General features: G+C 37.9%; 1 protein-coding gene across 1 annotated transcript in view; it reads right to left on the bottom strand.

Moving 5' to 3' along the window:
• PREX2 (phosphatidylinositol-3,4,5-trisphosphate dependent Rac exchange factor 2) overlaps positions 1 to 19,282 on the bottom strand; it is a 305,433-nt gene that overhangs the window by 172,312 nt on the left and 113,839 nt on the right. Inside the window, exons 11-14 of the mRNA XM_040261348.1 lie at positions 16,226 to 16,326; positions 8,389 to 8,492; positions 5,722 to 5,771; positions 2,727 to 2,802 (exon numbers count right to left, since the gene is read on the bottom strand). Of these exons, the coding sequence (XP_040117282.1) occupies positions 2,727 to 2,802; positions 5,722 to 5,771; positions 8,389 to 8,492; positions 16,226 to 16,326 (331 nt within the window). The remainder of the gene's footprint in view (positions 1 to 2,726; positions 2,803 to 5,721; positions 5,772 to 8,388; positions 8,493 to 16,225; positions 16,327 to 19,282) is intronic.

Here is a 19,282-nt window from a genome sequence, read left to right as displayed (position 1 = left end):
GGATTCTCCAGGCAAGAACACTGGAGTGGGTTGCCATTTCCTTCTCCAATGCATGAAAGTGAAAAGTGAAAGTGAAGTTGCTCAGTCGTGTCTGACTCTTCACGACCCCATGGACTGCAGCCCACCAGGTTTCAGGCGAGAGTACTGGAGTGGGGTGCCATCGCCTTCTCCGACCTGTATCCTAGTCCATTTCAATTTCTACTATGCACAAGCACTTCTACAGGCACTGTCATAACAGACCAGAAAGAAAACCTGAAGTAAAAGAGAATTGCAACTTGGTCTGGGTTTTGAGCAACTTATTTTAGTCTTCTAATGTTCATACTGCTTTATTAATTATGCCAAAGCCTTTGACTGTGTGGATCACAAGAAACTGTGGAAAATTCTGAAAGAGATGGGAATACCAGACCACCTGACCTGCCTCTTGAGAAAGACCTGCTTCCTGCAGGTCAGGAAGCAACAGTTAGAACTGGACGTGGAACAACAGACTGGTTCCAAATAGGAAAAGGAGTACATCAAGGCTGTATATTGTCACCCTGCTTATTTAACTTATATGCAGAGTACATCATGAGAAACGCTGGGCTGGAAGAAGCACAAGCTGGAATCAAGATTGCTGGGAGAAATATCAATAACCTCAGATATGCAGATGATACCACCCTTATGGCAGAAAGTGAAGAGGAACTGAAAAGCCTCTTGATGAAGGTGAAAGAGGAGAGTGAAAAAGTTGGCTTAAAGCTCAGCTTTCTGAAAACGAAGATCACTTCATGGGAAATAGATGGGGAAACAGTGGAAACCCACTGTTTGGACCCCCCACTGTTTGGGGTGTCCAAAATCACTGCAGATGGTGACTGCAGCCATGAAGTTAAAAGATGCTTACTCCTTGGAAGAAAAGTTATGACCAACCTAGACAGCATATTCAAAAGCAGAGACATTACTTTGCCAACAAAGGTCCGTCTAGGCAAGGCTATGGTTTTTCCAGTGGTCATGTGTGGATGTGAGAGTTGGACTGTGAAGAAGGCTGAGTGCCGAAGAACTGATGCTTTTGAACTGTGGTGTTGGAGAAGACTCTTGAGAGTCCCTTGGACTGCAAGGAGATCCAACCAGTCCATTCTGAAGGAGATCAGCCCTGGGATTTCTTTGGAGGGAATGATGCTAAAGCTGAAACTCTAGTACTTTGGCCACCTCATGAGAAGAGCTGACTCACTGGAAAAGACTCTGATGCTGGGAGGGATTGGGGGCAGGAGGAGAAGGGGATGACAGAGGATGAGATGGCTGGATGGCATCACTGACTCGATGGGCGTGAGTCTGAGTGAACTCCAGGAGTTGGTGATGGACAGGGAGGCGTGGCGTGCTGCCATTCATGGGGTCGCAAAGAGTCGGACACGACTGAGCCACTGAACTGAACTTAACTGAATGTTCATACTTGGAAAGTAAAAGTGCCAAAAAGGAAAAAAAAAAAGTTGATGACTGACTTCCTTTGTCAGAACTCTAAATATTTATTAAGTATTAGCTTTTGCTTCAAAAAAACAAACTTTCTTCAGTTTCCTCACATAAACAACATAGAAGAATTCATGTGAATTCTGTAACAATATAATTTCTATATGAAATTTCAACTCTATTACCAAACATAGAACCAATCCCAATGACACGCACTGATCATCATATTATAAATGGTTTTCACACTAGTAAACCCACTGAACACTTGAATTTGGGTTTTATCTTAAAAAGAACTGTTTGCTTTAAGATCTTAATTTGTCAATAAAATATCTAAATACTAAATGCAAAACCAAGTATTCCTGGATAGTCTAGAAGTTAATATTAAATAATAAAAATTTCAAAATGTATGTGCACAGATAAATCAAGTACAAATTAAACATTTATATTTAAGGCAAAAATAGACATTTCCATGACTGAGCATCAAATACTATTATTCACGGGTAACAAAAGATGTAGGTGATTTTCTTCAATAACAAGAAACTAATTTGACTCAAATATCCAAATGTAATGATGACATTTCAACCAAGCCATATTACCTTCTCTAAAACAGTAAGTTCTGTCAAAGCAAATATCAGTTTTCTTAGCCTTTCCTTTAACCCGTGGAAAACATTTGATTATTTATTAGTTAATCTAGTGTGATAAAACATCTAAATAAATTTATATTTGAATATATAATGGGCTTGATGCCTTGAGTTGCAAATAACATTTTCTCAGTACCAGCTGTCAGCTCCCACACTCTGAGAAGCAGAGTGACAATCACAACAAATTCTGCACTTTCTTATTTACAATGTGTGCAGATGGATACCAAAGCTCATAATATCAAGATACAATTATCATCTAACAGAGAAGAAGGCACAGGGTGACTAGAATAACTTGCTAGGACTAAACATTTGATACCTTAAAAAAAAAATCTGTAAATAAAACATGAGAAACTTTAGTACATATACACACCTTTTCTTTAGTAATATTCAAATTACACTTAGTCTTTTGAATAGATCTCAGCTGATATTTTTGAATCACCAAACAATACAGCATAAAAATTAAGTTTGAAAACTCTGAAATCAGATGATCCAGGTTCAAATCCTAATTCTGCTTCATTCCAGCTGTATGAACTTGGTCAATTCATTTCACTGTGTCTCATTGGCAAGTAGGGAGTTTTTAAAATACCTAAATCACCTCAAAGTTTAAAGCAGCCATGAAGGTAACTCAGCAATTTCTATTCGTCTATTTACCTGTGCAATCAACCAGTCTATCAGCTTGTTGGCCATAACGACAGATTTGTAGGTTCTTAAGTGATAATCTTTATCTCTACAAAGGAAAGAGAAACCAGAAACACTAAGCAAGAGGGTAAGTAAGGGGGAAAGAAAGAGAGGATAAATAAGCACCAGGAACACTTCATTTAGTATCAGCGTGCAACAGAAAAGTTTACTGGACGGAATCTGAATTGATTACCCCACAAACATGTAAATAAGGGAGCTTTACAAGGTTTACACAACACCTGACAATTCCCTTCATCAGTTCACACCAGGAGAAGAAACCCATAAGGATACCAAAACAGGACATTTCTTCTTTCACATTTTCTTATATCCAAATTGATTATTACTGCTATGTTATCTGGTAATAACTTGGCTAGAAATACAACTGATCATTAATAAAATAATAATAAAACAGAATTCCTTCCCTTTAAATCAAGTAGGGTTTATGAAAGAACTCCTCAACATGTAGAGAATAAAGCCACCCTTTGCATTTCTGCTCTTGAATTCTCCAGGTAGGCAAGATTTGCCCTGGAGGATGATTCAGTTGGCTCAGCTGTAGTGGCAGACCTCAGGCCTCCCCAGAGGGAAACATACGAAGAACCTTGTCATTTTGTCTGATCAGAGCATGGCCTTAGTCACACCACATTCCCAGGCAGCCAAGGGAACCGAGAGCAGACTCTCCTGTCTGCAGAAGTGCCCGGATCTGAGAAATCTTTCAAAGTCTAGTTAACTAACTACAAAGTGCTTATGATCAGAACAAGACCCCAAGGGCAGAAATCTATGATTCATTTATTTTGCTGGCCTGAATAAAAATGGAATGAGAAAAGGAGAGTCTTTCAAAATGTCAAAAAAAAAAAAAAATCCAAACTGCAATCAACTTGACGTGACAAATAATTACTGGCTATATTCACGGTTCTTTTAACTTCTGTCAGCAATTTACAATTAATATTGACTTCATTTCATCCACTCTCATAAAAAGCTCTCCAAAATATGACTGAAATTCCTGAGATTTTAATAGTGACTGTACTAGGTTAGCCAGTAATCAACAGCAGATTTTTAAAAAAATCTTTTAAAATCTATCTCCGTTTCTGACACCCCATTACCCATTTCATTTTGGCTTCCATACGTGTCAAAAAGAAGGACAGGGTAGTTTTTATAGAATACATGTGGGCCTATGGATTTTTTCACCCAAGTCATTTTTCTTTTCATAACCTGAGTTCATACATATTAAAAGCATGACTATCACACATTCCATCTGCTTTATGGGATTCTTCCCCATAAATTTACCCTTGACAACTCATAAACCATTGTCATTTCTAGCCAAAGAACAATTCCTTCTTATCAGCTCTTTTAGAATACAACTTTCTGGATAAAAAAATCTCACGTGGCTAAAATATATTTTCAGAACACATTTTCTCATATGTAAAACCTACATACACACAGACACACACACGGCATGAAAAAATAATCCAGTATCGGTTTCTATTAGTTTAAGACCTGGGTTCAATCTCTGGATTGGGAAGATCCCCTGGAGGAGGGCACGGCAACCCACTCCAGTATTCTTGCCTGGAGAATCCCATGAACAAAGGAGCCTGACGGGACAAAGGAGTCCATGGGATTTCAAAGAGTCGGACACAAACGAGCAACTGAACACACATACAAGTACAAAAAAACCATGTGCTATTATAAAGTAACCATCTTTTAGCATTATGTTATCCAAAATATTTACAGAATGTCTATGCCAGGAATATAGCAGAGAATCAACAAATACTGGTTTCTTCCACTTTTTTTTTTTTTTTTTTTTTACTGTTTGCAGCCTGCTTGTGAAAATGGACAGGGCATTTTCAGGGGTAATAGGTAAGATTCTATTTTCTCTTTCAGGATCTGAAGTGCAGGCATTCCAACACTTATTCAGCAACTTTTGGAATGTTTTTTTTTTAAGCTCTGCATTTCCTTGGAATAGGAAGCCAGAGTGAAAAATAGAAACACTGTCCATCAAACGCCTGGATTCCATATCCATGACTGAAAAGTCTCTACATTCATTTTAGAAATCATACATTCATTTTTTTTGTTCTGAAAAATATGTTTTAGTCAATAAACTCCAAATGAAATCTGGCCATCTGAAATTAATTTAATATTACATTACAGTATATCAGTTCTATCAGTTTGTATATACTACAAATACAATTCTCCTCCTGATTATCTCTATTAGTAATCATAACAACAAACTCAAAGTTTTCTGCTATCTTTCTAAAAGGATAAACTGAAAATGAATCCTAATTTCTCTTTAGAAACCAGAAAGGCATATCTCTTCAGAAGTAAAAACATGGTATAGAAAAACTGATAAAATTATTAAATCCAAATTAATTCTTAAGTTTCAAGTGCAAAACTTTTTTGTTCAATAAAAGATGATTAAAAGAAAATATTGTGACAGAAAATACAAGTCAAAGATTTGATTATAAGTCTAATTGAAAAAATTAATATACAAGTAATCATAATGGTAAATATTCACTAGTAAATCCTCTCTGGTTAGTCAACTATTATTTATTAAATACTAACTGACTGTGGATAATTTCATTATCAAGCCTGTAATTTACTATGCTGCTAAGTTGCTTCAGTCGTATCCGACTCTGTGCAACCCCACAGACAGCAGCCCACAAGGTTCCTCCATCCCTGGGATTCTCCAGGCAAGAACACTGGAGTGGGTTGCCATTTCCTTCTCATTACTATGAATTAATGACAATTAATTTTAGAAATCAGAATAAAAAGAGTAGAAGAAACTCTATAATTAGAGTTCCAGAAAATTTTGAAATATTTTAAGATAAATTGTTACTTAAAATAATCTTTAAAAGCAAAATGTTCACGTTTGGAAGAGAAATAAAATAAGCTAACTTCAGCTTAATAATATTTACCTAATATGCAATATAAATATTTCTATTTAAACTGCCCAGAACTTAGAAACTAGACTCACCTTATGACTGGAGTAAACAGACTATGAAGACGACAATATAATCGTACACCCTGTTGTAAAATAAAGATATGTCAAAAACAAGTAAAATTAGTCAATGGACATACCAATGAAATTTAGAAATAGATTGTTCTGAAATTATTATGCAATCTTAACCTATTTGAGAGTTATTCAAATGTTACATTATATCATAAAAATAATATGATCTGAACAATTAAAAATAGGATTAATTTGTGTTATTAATTTTTCACCTACAAGTGACATATATACATATGCATGTATAAACATGTATATAATATACATATATACACATATGCATACATACAAGAAAGCCTTCCTCAGTGATCAATGCAAAGAAACAGAGGAAAGCAATAGAATGGGAAAGACTAGAGATCTCTTCAAGAAAATTAGGAATACCAAGGGAACATTTCATGCAAAGATGGGCTCAATAAAGGACAGAAATGGTATGGACCTAACAGAAGCAGAAGATATTAAGAAGAGGTGGCAAGAATACACAGAAGAACTGTACAAAAAAGATCTTCATGACCAAGATAATCATGATGGTGTGATCACTCACCTAGAGCCAGACATCCTGGAATGTGAAGTCAAGTGGGCTTTAAGAAGCATCACTACGAACAAAGCTGGTAGAGGTGAAGGAATTCTAGTTGAGCTATTTCAAATCCTAAAAGATGATGCTGTGAAAGTGCTGCACTCAATATGCCAGCAAATCTGGAAAACTCAGCAGTGGCCATAGGACTGGAAAAGGTCAGTTTTCATTCCAACTCCAAAGAAAGGCAATCCCAAAGAATGCTCCTACTACCGCACAATTGCACTCATCTCACATGCTAGTAAAGTAATGCTCAAAATTCTCTAAGCCAGGTTTCAGCAATACATGAACCATGAACTTCAAGATGTTCAAGCTGGTTTTAGAAAAGGCAGAGGAACCAGAGATCAAACTGCCAACATCTGCTAGATCATAGAAAAAGCAATAGAATTCTAGAAAAACATCTACTTCTGCTTTATTGACTATGCCAAAGCCTTTGACTGTGTGGATCACTAAAAGAGATGGGAATACCAGACCACCTGACCTGCCTCTTGAGAAATCTGTATGCAGGTCAGGAAGCAACAGTTAGAACTGGACATGGAACAACAAACTGGTTCCAAATAGGAAAAGGAGTACGGCAAGGCTGTATATTGTCACCCTGCTTATTTAACTTATATGCAGAGTACACCATGAGAAATGCTGGGCTGGAAGAAGCACAAGCTGGAATCAAGATTGCCAGGAGAAATATCAATAACCTCAGATATGCAGATGACACCACCTTTACGGCAGAAAGTGAAGAGGAACTAAAAAGCCTCTTGATGAAAGTGAAAAAGAAGAGTGAAAAAGTTGGCTTAAAGCTCAGCTTTCAGAAAACTAAGATCATGGCATCTGGTCCCATCACTTCATGGGAAGTAGATGGGGCAACAGTGGAAACAGTGGCTGACTTTAGTTTTTTGGGCTCCAAAATCACTGCAGATGGTGACTGCAGCCATGAAATTAAAAGACGCTTGCTCCTTGGAAGAAAACTTATGACCAACCTAGATAGCATATTCAAAAGCAGAGACATTACTTTGTCAACAAAGGTCCATCTAGTCAAGGTTATGGTTTTTCCAGTAGTCATGTATGGATGAGAGAGTTAGACTGTGAAGAAAGCTGAGCGCCAAAGAATTGATGCTTTTGAACTGTGGTGTTGGAGAAGACTCTTGAGAGTTCCTTGGACTGCAGGGAGATCCAACCAGTCCATCCTAAAGGAAATCAGTCCTGGGTGTTCATTGGAAGGACTGATGTTGAAGCTGAAACTCCAATACTTTGGCCACCTGATGTGAAGAGCTGACTCATTGGAAAAGACCCTGATGCTGGGAAAGATTTAAGGCAGGAGGAGAAGGGGATGACAGAGGATGAGATGATTGAATGGCATCACTGACTCAATGGACATGAGTCTGCGTAATCTCCAGGAGTTGGTGATGGACAGGGAAGCCTGGCATGCTACAGTTCATGGGGTCACAAATCGTCAGACACAACTGAGTGACTGAACTGAACTAAATACATATATACATGTATATACATATAGGTATTTGTATATATATACACATATACATATATGCATTCATGTGTATATACATATACATACATATGACATATATACATACATGTGACAAATATCTTAAATATTATTTTTCTTAAAATATAAAATTTCAACATATAATGCAAACAGATTATTTATAAATCTATGCAATGACCGACCATTCTACTTGATCATTTTATGTCAATACAGAGTTTGCCAAGTGTACAAAGGAATATGATATTTCATGAATTTTATAATTTGTATTTTTGTTAAATGTATTCAAGTATCATGACCACTTGTTGCTACATGTAAAATAGTTTTCAATGGATATAATCTTCTGAGTGATGCAACTGCATTAGAACAAGATAAGAGAAAAAAAACAGTAGGATCTAACAATACAATTCTTATAATGGCAAGAAAATACCAAGAGGTGTGTTTCCATATGTCACATAAAAACTTCCTATACCAGAAGAATTTTGGTCTCCCTACAAAATTTTACCTTGCTTTCAGTAGGACAACATGAATTCTTCAATTGATAAAAGGTTGTGGGAGAGGTTATTACCTTTGAAATCACATCATGCATCTCATTTCTTGGATAAAAGGTTCCATCATCATAACGAAATCTATATAGCATCTGTTCTGGTTTGAATTGATGTTTATCTGTAACTAAAAATATAAGAACAGCATATTAAAATCCTGACAATCTAAAAAGTAGAAGATAAAAACATATTTGGAAAACACATATTCCCAAATACTGAAACTTTTTAGTTTTACCAAAAGCTTTTGTTTCCCTAACATAGTAATGCTAATCCAGTATTTCAACAGTAAGATTAATGATAAGATTTTGTGATATAGTTACGAGTTCCATAGAAGCACTGAAGAACTAAACTGAAGTTAGCAACATTCAGCTAGCATAGTATCTGTGTGTGCATAGTATATATATATATACTTTAATAAATGAGTATGTGTTTTCTATTTCTTCACAATGCTACAAAGTCAAGCAAAAAGTGCCCTTAAAATAGCAGATACTCCAGCTAGTGAGTCATAATTTGATTCTCAGCCCCAGAAGTGAGTTTTAGCATTTATTTGTCTTATCTTACAGCAATCAAGCCAAGACCACACATACACCAATCTTAACCATTTATCCTGGGTGTAAATCTCCAGAGTACATTAGATAAATTCAATATGTAACTGATAACAAACTTTTAACAGTTTTCTTACATTGACAAATGCTTTTCTTTTACATTGTTTAACTTTTTTTTTCTTCAATGGAAAATGAGAGTGGTCACCCTTCACTTTCATTCTTAGGATAAGATTTTCATATTTATAAAGACTCCTACTAAACTTTCAAGTTTTCTTTTTTCCAGAAGTATTTTATAGGTAGTCTAATAAAAAAAATAATTGTTTTAGAAAGGAAAAACCTCAAATTAAATCTCAAAGAGTTTACATTTAAATGTTTCTTTACCAGGAATGCAACATTTGCAGAAAAGACAATTTATTGCAATGGGTTCTATTTTCATGATTAGATAGAAGACTTTGACCTTTACTTTTTGCTAAAAAAGTTGAAGGGAGAGAAAAACCTGTCAGGATTAATTCTAATAAACCATTTTAGGTGAATCCATAAGAAAAATAAGAGACTTGTAACACACACACACACACACACACACACACACACACACACGTATACAAAGTTTCAGCTATTTCACCCTAACCTATCCAAACCAAATGAATGACTTAACAGCCATAAAACTGAGACATGGCTGCTGCCAAAAAGATAACATCACCTCTTGGCATCTCTTTTTTTAGGTTAAGTCAAAAAGAAAAACATATGTGAAAGAAAAACAAAATCGAAAGAAATATTTTGAAATCCTACAACATGTTTCAGAACTTGTTATTTATTTCTCCTATGAATCTGCCTATTAATAATTCTCATTTTTATCCCTTAAGAGTCATTGAAATAAATGATTATATTGATATTCCAAAATTCAAGGAAACTTGGGTCCAAAGGTCTCCCGCCACAATAAAGGAAGTGGTGGGTCAACCTATTCAAAAATGGAGTCCTTCACTGTAAGGTAAACTCTTGTGATTTTGATCATAATTCTTGGCTTAATCTGTAACTTGTAGTTGTTCCCTTAGAAAAATTGTAATAGTTCTGCATTGAAATTTATTCTCCCGAACTTCCTGAGGAGGGAATGGCTTTATTAGCTGACGAGGAAGGTTGCTTAATACCATCTTTTAAACAACTGTGCACTGCTGGGCATCACCAGGAATGTACTGGCAAATGTTTAACAGCTGTCTCTCTGGTGATGAGGCAGAAGGAACACTGATGTGTATAATTTGTCAAAATCCATGGTACCAAAAATTCCCACACTGGCCAATTTCAAGCTCCCCAAATAAAGTCACTAAACACAGAATTATATGTGCAGTGACACAGGATTATTTAGTATTCCCACCATAAAAAAAATGGTAGATACAAATAACACCAAGCCCATAAATAATAAAATGTCGTAAAAGAATTAGGAAGTGATGAGATTTAAGAATATATTAAATTTATAATGTATGTACTTATATATTTACATCATTTCATTTTAATAATAGCTGTGCTTAACAATCAGCTTGCAATTTTTTAAAAACATTTAATCATCTGCTCTCTAGAGCTTGTACCAGCCAACTTCAGCACACCACTGGCTATAACGAATGAGCCCTCAGAATTCTCACATAAGCATTTTTAATGCAAATTCATAGAGCCAGGCAAGAAGAACATTATCAACCTACCACAGAGAAAGTGTATGCTGTCCCAACCCAAGAATTCCCAGTTTAGCAAGGCTCAGCCTCTGATGAAGTTCCTAGCAATATTTGCAATGTGAATATAGCAATAATAGTCGACTTTTTTTTTCTTTTTTCCTGGTTCCTTTTAAAACAGATGACTCATTCAACTTTATTTTAGGAATTCCATTTTCACTAAAATGCAGCTGAAATCACATACTAATGAAACTAGCCTGTCTGGCTCTTATTTATTCATCCTAATAAAATTATTAATGTAAAATTGCAATGTGTTCTCTAACCATACTTTGAGAGAACCTCTATTAGTTAATTGTGAACACTTAAAAAAAAACACATTATTTCCAGTGACAAAAGTTCTAACATGTGAAATCTGACACTGCAGCTGATCAGATGCTAGTAACAGTAATAACACAGGTCATCAAAATCAAACAATATTCATGGAGTCTACTCAGTGCTAGATGTCTCAGGGGAAAAAAAGAGTTAATCATATTATAAATATTTCAATTCTTTTAAGTTAAATAATCAAAGGGTTCTTGTATTTGAAATTTCAAAATAGATATTAATTTAGAATTCACCTACTACTTTCTTTTCAAAATTGTATTCCTATTGGAGACAATACTGAGCCTGGGGGGAGTTGATTAGCACTGAAATTATGATATCCATTCAAAAAAAAAGTTTACGTTGTTGATTTTTTTCTCTTTCTAGAAGGAGGTAGTTAAAAATATTTTGATACTTATATTACTAAAATGAATAAGGGTGGTTCCCTCTGTGATTTCTTCCAGATCTTTTAGCAGTCCTGAACTGGTCAGACCCTAGATGACTATGTTCATGAAGATACTGAATAAGTATCATTCCACATCAACTTTGTACCAACTTAAAAGTGACTTTAATATGTCTGCCTAGCTATTCATGTATTCAGGGAAAGTAATAACAGTTTCCACCCATAACAGTCATGTCTGGTGGCTCAGATGATAAAGAATCTGCCTACAGTGCAAGAGACCAGGGTTCGATCCCTGGGTCAGGAAGATCCCCTGGAGACGGGAATGGATACCAACTAGAGTATTCTTGCCTAGAGAATCCCACAGACAGAGGAGCCTGGCAGGCTACAGTTCATGGGGTCGCAAAGAGTTGGACATGATTGAATGACTAACACTTTCACTTTCTTCACTTTTTAGAATTCAATTCACTAAACAAACCAGCAACTCTTCCTCATACAATTTCTGGGTCATCTATGTTGAAATAAAGCAAGAGAGGATAGTTGACTTGAAAATAATTCCACAGCTCCTTTGAAAGGACAACCTCTTTCCATGCCCTGACCTTTCCAGCACTGGGAATAAAGCTTCTCCAATATTCTGTTATCTGTCACAAGGTATCTCATAGTCAAAAAAGAAAATACTGTAGCAAACAGTGTAGCTCTTTCTAAAATATAGTTAACTCATCACACAGAAGTATAAAAAGTTGCATATCCATAATTTTTTAAACAATTTAAATAGCAGCATCCATTGTTGACAGATAGCTTTAAGACTATTTTTTTGTGTTATTTCTAATTCATAAAGGAAAAGTGACTCAGATTAGCAGCAGTAGTCACAATAACCTCAACTGAAAATAAAAGTGTTAAAAGTGATTTCTGTGACTACTGTTCGCAGAAATCATTGTAAAACATTAACACATGTATTATGATTATTCTAGCTTTCATATAATTTCATTGATTTTATATTGACCTAGGAGCTAAGCCTCAGGGGCAGAAATTAAATAACTGACTACCAAATTGCATTAGCTTCTGTTTTTCCTGCATATGCAACTACAGGACATTTTTAGGAGTCACTTACAGTCAAGTGAGTGAGTGAGTGAAAGTCTATCATTCGTGTCTGACTCTTTGGAACCCCATGGACTATACAGTCCATGGAATTCTCCAGTTCAGAATACTGGAGTGGGTATCATTCCCTTCTCCAGGGGATCTTCCCAACCCAGGGGTCGAACCCAGATCTTCTACATTGCAGGTGGACTCTTTACCAGCTGAGCCATCAGGGAAGCAATCACATATCTGAGTTGTGTCCACAGGTATGTGCACAAAAATGATATACAATGGGAAATGCACAAATCTATTTAAAACAAACAAAAAACTCCGCCGTTCCTCCAAGGTGACATTTAGGAACACTGTATTGAAGATGGTCGAGGCTATATCAGGCGCCAAAACCTTCTACAGAACCAAATACCACAATCTCATCCTTCACTATTAACTAAATTTTATGTGAGTAAAAAATTAGCTTCTATAATGTGAGCCTTCTATAATGTATTGGGAAGGTTTACTTATTACAGCAGCTGCTGCTGCCGCTCCTAAGTCGCGTCAGTCGTGTCCAACTCTGTGCGACCCCATAGACGGCAGCCTACCAGGCTCCCCCGTCCCTGGGATTCTCCAGGCAAGAACACTGGAGTGGGTTGCCATTTCCTTCTCCAATGCATGAAAGTGAAAAGTGAAAGGGAAGTCATTCAGTCGTGTCTGACCCTCAGCGACCCCATGGACTGCAGCCTTCCAGGCTCCTCCGTCCATGGGATTCTCCAGGCAAGAGTGCTGGAGTGGGGTGCCATTGCCTTCTCCTATTACAGCAGCTAGTGCTAACCAATACAGCTTTCCTTCTCAATAGTCCCTGCAAAAAATTAGTTCTCCTAACCTAGTAGATTTCTGTCTTCTCTGAAAGGAGATACGCCAACAGCTCGATTTCATAATGAACAAAGTAAAAAGATGGGCTTCAAACCATCAGACCATAGAAAAAATATTCCTGATTCATGTACACACACCTTCAAGTACCTAGCATAATATCTGCCATGTAGAAAAAAGGAAAGAATCAGTAAGGAACGGAATAAACAAGTGTCCATAAACAGACTTTCCCTTCCTTGCTCTATGGGTAATGCATAGTCCTTGGAATTATGCACTCTGGAATGGGAAAAGAATAATCATTTCTGACTGTTAATGATCATACACAAAACTGCTTTATGTGCCGCCTCCTTTATCTTCAATAAACTATATGATAAAACAAATACATTCAATCCTTGTCCCAAATATATACCTGAAGGTGGGGTTAGAAGAGAAAGGCAAACACAAACAGGAAAGCCATCCAGCTCAGTATCTTTTCACTTTTAACTTATAAGATATTAGATGATGCTTTTAGCATACTGAATGCTAAATGGAGTTTTAATGGCATTAATGGACCAGGTACAAAATCATATACAACTTCTCGGTATTATCTGTTAGTTCAAAATATAGCCATTCATTTATTCACTCACTCAGGAAATAATAATGAGGCAACTATATATTCTGGGCATTGTAGGCATTTTGCTATAAATTAACACACAAGGCTCCTATTCTCATGGTGCTTTATTTTGACTGAGGTCTAGAGTAGGGATGGGAGATAAAGAGAGAAATATTAAACGAAGAAATAAATGAAACATGACAATTTCAGAGAGTGGTAAGGAGTCCAGGAAGAAAATGTCAAAAATCTAAAAGTAGTTTATTGAAATAATGGGGACTGGGTAGGATTCTAAAAGGCAGAGTGTCATGGAAGAAGAGACACAATACAGTAGCATCTGCCAATTCATTCACTGTTGTTTCTCCAGGACCTAGAAAGGTCCCCGACATTTATTAGGGATTACTAAGCAATTGTTGATTGAGAATAGCAAGAGCAAAGATCCTACATGAAAAGTCATCTTGGAGTGTTCAAAGAAGAGACAGAAGGTCAGGGAGGCCACCATGTAAAGCTAGGTACAGACAACTCAGAGAGGAAGTCAGGGGCTCTATCGTGTAGGGCTACGTACAAGAGCCTTGGTAAGAGATTTAGGTAAAAAGCCTGGACTTGTTTTTAAGTTTAATGGGAAGCCAGTACACGACTGTAAGCAAGAGAACACCTAGATCTTATAAATGCCTTAAAAGGTCTCTTCAGCTCTGTTTCCTGCAGAGTATTCTACAGGGGTGGAGGACAAACACTGAAACAAGGACAAAGAAGGTGGTGACTGGGAAGAAGGTGGGGATCCTGGGACAGCAGTAGTCTGATGAGTGCCCTGTTTGTTGGTAGGGCTCACAGGACTTCATGGCATGAGGAAGGAACAGGAATGCTAGATGACTCCTATCTGGGTAGATGGGGACATTATGCTGGCAACATCTACTGTGCTCGGGGAAAATTGGGAGCGTCTAGTTTATTTTCACCTCACTCTAATTTAGGGAAAAAAACAAACATCAAAACTCCATAGCCAAATATCTGTATTTAGTCCAAGTTCCTTGTCTTTTTCTCTTCTTGCACATTTTGCATGAGAAATTCCTCAAGCTTTTTATTCTTAGTTCAATGATCATTGCTTTGTTGTTTTTTTAGGTGTTTCTTATTGATGTGCTGAGAACCTGATGCTCTCTTGAAATGATTCACAAATACAACCTCACTGTCCCTCTACCTCAAGTGTTACATCCACACGTTTTCAACCTCCTGCTGGACCCTCCCCGGCAGGAGGAGGGTCCCCAATCCTTCATCTTCTCCCCACTGGTCCTCCTCTTTAACTACCTCTGTCATCCAGACAGAAAGCACAGAAAATCTGATCTCACCCCTCACTCTTCATGGGCTCCCCTGGCGGCTCAGATGGTAAAGAATCTGCCTGCAATGCAGGAGACCCAGGTTTGATCCCTGGGTCAGGAAGATCCCCGGAGAAGGTAATGCTAACCCACTCCAGTATTCTTGCCTGGAGGAGCCCAATGGACAGAGAAGCCTGGTGGGCTACACTCCATGGAGTCGCAAAGAGTAGAACACGACTGAGTGACTAATACTACCTCACTCTGCATCTCCCAAGTCTAAAGAGGTATCACATATGCTCTCAGCTTCTAATGGACCCCCCTCATCATGCCCACGCACAGGGCCCTGGTCTTTTTTTCTCCTGAGGATGGAAGGATCCCTGCAGGCAGGACCTCCTTTAATCTCTAACTCTCCACTCCTCAGCTTCGAAACCAAGTTTTGGTCACTCCTCTGCTTCCAGGTGTCCATCAGCTCCTCACGTCCTTCAGAAGCAGTCCCACACACCACAGTCAGCAACGTAAGAGCTGCTAAGTTAGGGTGTGTGCCTTCCTTTCTCATCACAGCCTTCTCCCCAGTCTATTCATCTGTGAAAGGGATCGGCCTGCATTGTGACATCGGGCTAGTTCTGAAGAGGCCACCATGAACTTCACGCTCCCCTGTCTGAGAGCTACTACTTCTTCAGGGTGGAATGTCCTTCTGTCCTTGTCAGAGTTCCATTCACTCTACAATGTCCAGTGCTAAGGCCACCTCACTCATGAAGCATCCCAAATACTCTAGTTAGAACTCACCGTTAAGGAACTTGTCTCAATCCTATATCATTCTTAACTGGAATTTAAGTCTTGCCTATGTTGGAATTGTTCCTTTCAAGTTAACAAATATATCAGCATAAGCCTATATTCCCTGAAACAATATTCCATACAGATGAGACACTCTAGGATGTTGGAAAAAAACATAAGCATCCTATAACGTGCAAAAGTATTATAAACTAAACCAATCAATGCAACAAAGGCAAACGTAATTTGTGGAAAAATAAATTAAATAGGTGATTAATAAAATAATTACCATGATGGATGATTCCATTTTCCAATAATGCTTGTCCCAAGTGAACACCTTCCTCAGGCCTGTGAATCTCTCCAATTTCCAACAGCCATGACACAAATTCACTGCACCAGAAATCCAATGAAGAAGTTAAATCATTATGCTTTTCCCCAGGAAATCTATCTGTACCATGCATTTATCAGGCAGCTATGAAAGGAATATTCCTCAAAATACAAAGGAATTTTGCAGTGAATCTTGCATACATTTTTTTCGTATATGTAAGGCCCATATATATTTACACTGGACTCTAGTCTAGAAAACTCATGTCCATACATTCAGACTTACCTAAACTCTATTTAATAACTATTCAACTTATCTAGACCTTTAGTAAGCAAAAAGGGAGAATTCTAGAGTATCTTTTTACACATATAAAAGCAAATTTGGGACTAGAGAGATACAACAGATTTTAAAGATAACTAAACAGCAGAATTAGATAGAATAACAGTGATTTAAAATAAGAGGTAAACTGTCTTGAATGTAGCTTTTCAGGAACAGAGAACCAATAGGTTTGAAACTCCAAGAGGGCATACAAAATAATTCTATTATGCATGCCCTATATGACAGAATTCTAAAAAGCTTCTTCCACCCACCTCCCTCCCCCATCAAAAATTCCATCCATTGGTTTGTCACTTAAATTCTAATCTAGGTAGCTCTGTGAATGGACTGGTGTATGTAATTAAAATCCCAAGTCAGTTGACCTTAAAATATGGAAACTATCCAAGTGGGCCTGACTTGAGCAGCTGACCCCTTTGAAGCACAGGGTTCTCAGGCTGGTGGCACAAGAGGAAGTGAGAACAAGTAAAAGCAGAGAAAAGATACAATGTGCCACTGCTGATTTTAAAGCTAGAAGGGGTCATATATCCAAGAATATAGACAACTTCCAATGGCCAGCAAGGAAACGGGTGCCTCATTCTTACAACCACAAAGGATGAAATTTTGCCCACAACCTGAATATGCTGGAAAATGAAGTCTTCCTCAAAGATTCAAGATAAGAGCCCAGCCCCTGCCCTGCTAACACCTTGATTTTGCCCTTGTGAGACCCTGAGCACAGGACCTGCTCTAACTCACCTGGACTTCTGACCTACAGAAATACAAGCGAATACCTACCTGTGCGTCGTTTTAAGTGACTAAGTATATGACAATTTGTTTTGCAGCAATAGACAATTGTGTGTGTTAGTCGCTCAGTCACGTCCAACTCTGTGCAACCCCATCCACAGACTGGAGCCTGCCAGGCTCCTCCTTCCATCAGATTCTCCAAGCGAGAATACTGGAGTGGGTTGTCATTCCCTTCTCCAGGGGATCTTCCTGACGCAGGGATCAAACTTGGGTCTCCCGCATTGCAGGCGGATTCTTTTACCATCTGAGCCACCAAGGAAGCCCCCAATAGACAAATATTAAACACTAAAAGACAGAGAAAAGTCTGACTACCTTGTTTTCAAATTTTAAAATAACTTGGAAAATTCATCACTATATCTAAACTGCCATCCATAAGGAACCCTTCAGCACAAAACCATCCGTCAGAAATGTCTACCATGAACATCTGCTGTGGTTGGGAAAGGCCACTGAGAACAGCTCACATCACTCACTATTTTGGGAGAGGGTGGGGAGCCCCAGTGTTTTGTAACACTTAGGAGACCCTCATCTTAGTACTGGTATTTTTTTAAAAGGCCTGTGATATCATTAAGAGAACACAATACAGAGACATTTTACAATAAAATATTTTATCATGCTCATGTTTAAAAAGCTAGTGCTTAAATGCTTATGTTAACTAATGAATATATTTCAGAACAATTTTATTTTTGCAAAGAGGCCAGAGAAGCCAAGCAGTGGAAAGTGTCAGGAAATTACTTTTCCATTTATTTCAAAACTAAAAGCAACACATATGGTAAAGTCAAATAACCAAGGGGTATGGAAATTCAAACATAAATGTCTGGTCCACGATGCACATTTTAAGGCAGAAGAAGCTATTAAAGGTCTTTGTATGCTTCTATTAAAGAAGAACCATCCAAAAGAAGAGTAACATAGAATCCGGTATAGTGGTAACATCATGCACTTTGCAATAAGACAGCCTGGATTCAAACACTGTTTCTGCCTCTACTAGCTGTGTGATGTTGGATGAGTACATTTAATTCTCTAAGTCTCAGGTTTTTTTCCTCAATGACATGGAATTAATCAGAATATCAACCCCATAGAGCTGCCTGGGATTAAAGGAGCTGACAAATGTCAGGAACTCAGCACTGGGCCTAGCACACGGTAAGTGATTATTCCATGTCAGCCATCCATATGTGGGCTGAAATGGTTGGCACAGAGCTAAAATATAATTCCTCATTTTGATCTTAGCAGATTCCTGAATGTTTCCAAATAAGTGAGGGAAAAAGCATATTTTAAGTATTCCTATAAATTAGGAGTATGGGGTGGAGAAGGCAATGGCACCCCACTCCAGTACTCCTGCCTGGAAAATCCCATGGATGGAGGAGCCTGGTGGGCTGCAGTCCATGGGGTCGCTGAGGGTTGGACACGACTGAGCAACTTCACTTTCACTTTTCACTTTCATGCATTGGAGAAGGAAAGGGCACCCCACTCCAGTACTCCTGCCTGAAGAATCCCAGGGACGGGGGAGCCTGGTGGGCTGCCGTCTATGGGGTCACACAGAGTCGGACACGACTGAAGTGACTTAGCAGCAGCAGCAGCAGGAGTATGGGGGAAAAAAGAAAGGGTAGGGAAGAAAGTTAATGAGTGACTTTATTACGGAACCTAATCAAGTAATAGAAAGATCCCATCAGCACATGCCAAAAGGACCATGATCGAATCAGAAACATCTCACACTCAGGTCATAGTATGTTGTTATGGAAAAGGCTACAATTAACATAGCAAATGTTTACTGAGTCTCCACGATGTCACCAGGGTTCTGGGCAACACTTTGCAGATCCAAGTGGCCAGAGGAGATGGTGTGGGTAAAGGCTTAATAGAACTCTTTGTCCTTCAGTAAGGACAAATTTGAGCCTGGGTGAGCTTTCTAGC

This window comes from Oryx dammah, unplaced genomic scaffold (genome assembly GCF_014754425.2).
Source record: "Oryx dammah isolate SB20612 unplaced genomic scaffold, SCBI_Odam_1.1 HiC_scaffold_19, whole genome shotgun sequence".
Taxonomy (NCBI): domain Eukaryota; kingdom Metazoa; phylum Chordata; class Mammalia; order Artiodactyla; family Bovidae; genus Oryx; species Oryx dammah.
The sequence above is the reverse complement of the archived record's forward strand: the minus strand, read 5'-3'. Positions and strand labels throughout refer to the sequence as shown.